Source organism: Hevea brasiliensis, chromosome 3, assembly GCF_030052815.1.
Source record: "Hevea brasiliensis isolate MT/VB/25A 57/8 chromosome 3, ASM3005281v1, whole genome shotgun sequence".
Taxonomy (NCBI): domain Eukaryota; kingdom Viridiplantae; phylum Streptophyta; class Magnoliopsida; order Malpighiales; family Euphorbiaceae; genus Hevea; species Hevea brasiliensis.
This window is the reverse complement of record NC_079495.1, coordinates 27,500,526-27,503,921: the sequence shown is the minus strand read 5'-3', so window position 1 is coordinate 27,503,921 and position 3,396 is coordinate 27,500,526. Positions and strand designations below refer to the sequence as shown.

Below are 3,396 nucleotides of genomic sequence, written 5' to 3'. Positions count from 1 at the left end.
GCCACATGATTTCACATAAGGGAGAAAAAGGCACCTCTGCTTACATCACCTGTATCTCTTGTGGAGATTTTGATGGGTCCCACATGCCTCCCTCTCCATCTTTTCCTTTTGCTTTCATCCAAAACTTCCTATTCCCATATCTTTTATTTTTCTTTTTCTTTTATTACATGTAAGTCTCTCATGGTCATAACTCATTTATATATATATATAAATAAAATTATAAAAACTCACCACCTTCCCTCCTCTCCTTAACATTTTCCATAAAGATTTGTTTTCTTTTTTTATTCTTTTATTATTTGGTTTTCTTCTTTTTCCATTTCCTCTCCCAATTCTGTTCTATAATCATCTTGCAAGATTTGGAAAGAAATCTGGTCGGATCTTGCTTGTGGGTTGTGGACTTTGTTGGGTTTCATTTCAATACAAAAAAGCTCAACCCTTTCTCTTCCTCCTCTCCCACTTCTTCCTTTCCATCTTAGGAACAGAAGCCAATATGCCAATCTAAAATACAGGAGGAAAAAAAAAAGAAGAGCATTCCTTTTATTGGTCTTCTCCTTTCATTGTTCTTCTTGAGTAGTGTTTTGGATCTTCAATTTGCTGCAATGTCTATAACAGCAGACTCAAAGTTTCATGTTTTAGCTGTTGATGACAGCTTAATAGACAGAAAACTCATTGAGAGGCTCCTCAAGATCTCATCATATCAAGGTACTATAATTTTCCTGGCTATAAAACAGAGAAAAGAAAAGGGGAAAAATTTCCCTTAATGGGTTTCATTGTTACATGTGTTTAGATTCTGTTTTCATTGGGTTCTGATTTTGTGTTATATAATTGCAGTTACTACAGTTGATTCTGGTAGTAAAGCTCTAGAATTTCTGGGTTTACATGAAGATGACCAAAGCAACCCAGAAACACCTTCTGTTTCTCCAAACAATAATCAGGTACAATTTCCTTTTCTTTCCTTTATTATTATTATTATTATTATTATTATTATTTTTAAATGTTTCAATGTCCGGAGTTTTTCTTTCCTTTATTATTATTATTTTTTTTTCTTTCTGTAAATGTTTCAATGTCAGGAATTTCTCATATCTCATGATAATTTTTCCTGAACTTCCTTCCTGGGTTTCTGAGATTTTTTCTTCTCTGTTTGTTTTTTTGTGGCTTTACAGGAAGTGGAAGTGAATCTTATTATTACAGATTACTGTATGCCTGGCATGACAGGCTATGATTTGCTCAAGAAAATAAAGGTATGCTTTTTGGTTTTCTATTCCCTTGTCTCCATTCTCTGCCATCATTATATTCTCTTTTCTTTTCCTAATCTTTCTAAATAAGATCCATATCTATTATTGGTAAATTTTCTTCATTGAAATTCTTTCTTCGAATGAAAATTTTTTTCCCACTAGCTAGAGAATGTCAAATAAAATCTCTTTTCCATACTTTTTCCACCTACTTTCAATCCAAACAAATCAGTGTCATGATATTCTAAGATTTACTTGCTTATACAATGTTATGCCATATGAGCATACATGAAAGCTTCTTGATTTTATGCACATTTTTTTTTTGGAATAAAGAGATTTATGGGATTTTTTTTCCTCCCTTTTCTCTGATTTTGTAGGAATCATCATCTCTGAGAAACATACCAGTAGTGATAATGTCATCTGAGAATGTTCCTTCAAGAATCACCAGGTAAAAAAAGAACAAATCAAGCTAGATTTGGATTTGTTCTTCGCCCATTTTGGAAAAGTCAAGGGATCTGTAATCTGGTTCTTAAGGCAGACCAAATTGACTAATGGTTGTAATTTGGTAACAGATGTTTAGAGGAAGGAGCAGAAGAGTTTTTCTTGAAGCCAGTACAATTATCAGATTTGAATAGACTTAAACCTCATATGATGAAAACAAAAATAAAGACCCAAAAACAAGAAAATGAAGAAATCCAAGAACTGCAACCACCACCACCGCCGCCGCCGCCGCCGCCACCACAACAACTACCCAACAATAGCAAGAGGAAGGCTATGGAAGAAGGGCTTTCACCGGATAGAACAAGACCCAGATACAATAACATCACCACTGTGGTCTGATAAATCTTGAGGGCCTTTATTATGATTATTATTAAATTTTTTTCTCCTTTTAACAATGTTATCCAGATAATCATCTTCTTCCTTTTCCCTTGAAGAATTTAGTGGTGGTTGACACAGGCTCAATAGGAGTGTAGAGATAGAGCTGTTTCATGTATACATTTTACATGAAAATTTTTCATTCCAATTTTGATTTACTAATAACATCCAAAAGAAAAGAGAGAGAGAGGATCTGAATTTTTTTTTTTTTAAATGAATCAAGTTTAATTGAAACACATACACAGGGGAAGGAGAAAGGCCAAAGCACATATGAACAATTGAACTGAAAGAGAGGATCTGAATTTTTTTTTTTTTAAATGAATCAAGTTTAATTGAAACACATACACAGGGGAAGGAGAAGGGCCAAAGCACATATGAACAATTGAACTGAGAGAGAGAGGATCTGAATTTTTTTTTTTTTTTAAATGAATCAAGTTTAATTGAAACACATACACAGGGGAAGGAGAAAGGCCAAAGCACATATGAACAACTGAACAGAGAGAGAGAGCTTAAGATGATTTCTCTTCTCTAAACAAATGGTGCAGGTTCCGTCAGGTTATTATTATTTGATTTCTAAATTTTAATTAATATTATTATTTAATTTTTATATTTTAAAAAATATTTTTATATAAAAGAATAAAAGATCCTTTTAATATTGTTGACAAATATATAATTTATTTAATTAAGAGAGATTTATTGATTGATTTTTAAATTTTAATCGATATTGTAATTTAATTTTATATTTTAAATATTAAATATTGTAGTTTATATATTTAATAATTACTGAAATAATTAAAATCTTTTTCTTATTAACTTTGTTATAAATTTTTTTAAAGTTCTTTTCATATGACATAGAGAATTAATTATTCGATAATAATTAATTTTAATTAAAAAAATATAAAAAAATATAAATCGGAAATTAAATCTTTTAATTTTTAAAATATAAAAAAATTATAATATCAATCAAATCATAAGGGGCAAATAATAAATTTCTCTTTATTTTCGTTAAAAAACCAGCGTTAGGGTTTGACTAAAAAAGCTTGACAATTATTGGCCTTGGGTTAAATTCATTTCTTCACTAAATTTCAACATATTCCAATTAATGTTAATAGAATTATTCAATTTTAATGTTAGTTTAATAAAATAATGTCTAAATGAGATGCCTTTATGGCTTATATTAGACTTTTTGCATTATTGCAACGATATTGAAGGAAAAAAAATTAAAAAAATTTTAATTAATTTTTATTGAGATTTAAATTTAAAATAAAAATATAATTATTTTAATTAT

General features: G+C 29.7%; 1 protein-coding gene across 1 annotated transcript; it reads left to right on the top strand.

Moving 5' to 3' along the window:
- The first annotated feature begins 206 nt into the window (after positions 1–206).
- LOC131178665 (two-component response regulator ARR9-like) lies at positions 207–2,256 on the top strand. Its single transcript, XM_058143972.1, has 5 exons — positions 207–702; positions 832–935; positions 1,164–1,241; positions 1,610–1,680; positions 1,805–2,256. Exons 1-5 carry the CDS (start codon positions 600–602, stop codon positions 2,070–2,072), a joined length of 624 nt encoding a protein of 207 aa, XP_057999955.1. The 5' UTR covers positions 207–599; the 3' UTR covers positions 2,073–2,256.
- The last annotated feature ends 1,140 nt before the right edge of the window (positions 2,257–3,396 follow it).

Bases quoted from the DNA above. Each gene is read 5' to 3' on its own strand.
- LOC131178665 (XM_058143972.1), top strand. From the start codon at position 600: ATGTCTATAACAGCAGACTCAAAGTTTCATGTTTTAGCTGTTGATGAC. The intron at 1,242-1,609 runs GTATGCTTTTTG...CTGATTTTGTAG, and splicing joins ATTTGCTCAAGAAAATAAAG to GAATCATCATCTCTGAGAAA. The intron at 1,681-1,804 runs GTAAAAAAAGAA...ATTTGGTAACAG, and splicing joins GTTCCTTCAAGAATCACCAG to ATGTTTAGAGGAAGGAGCAG.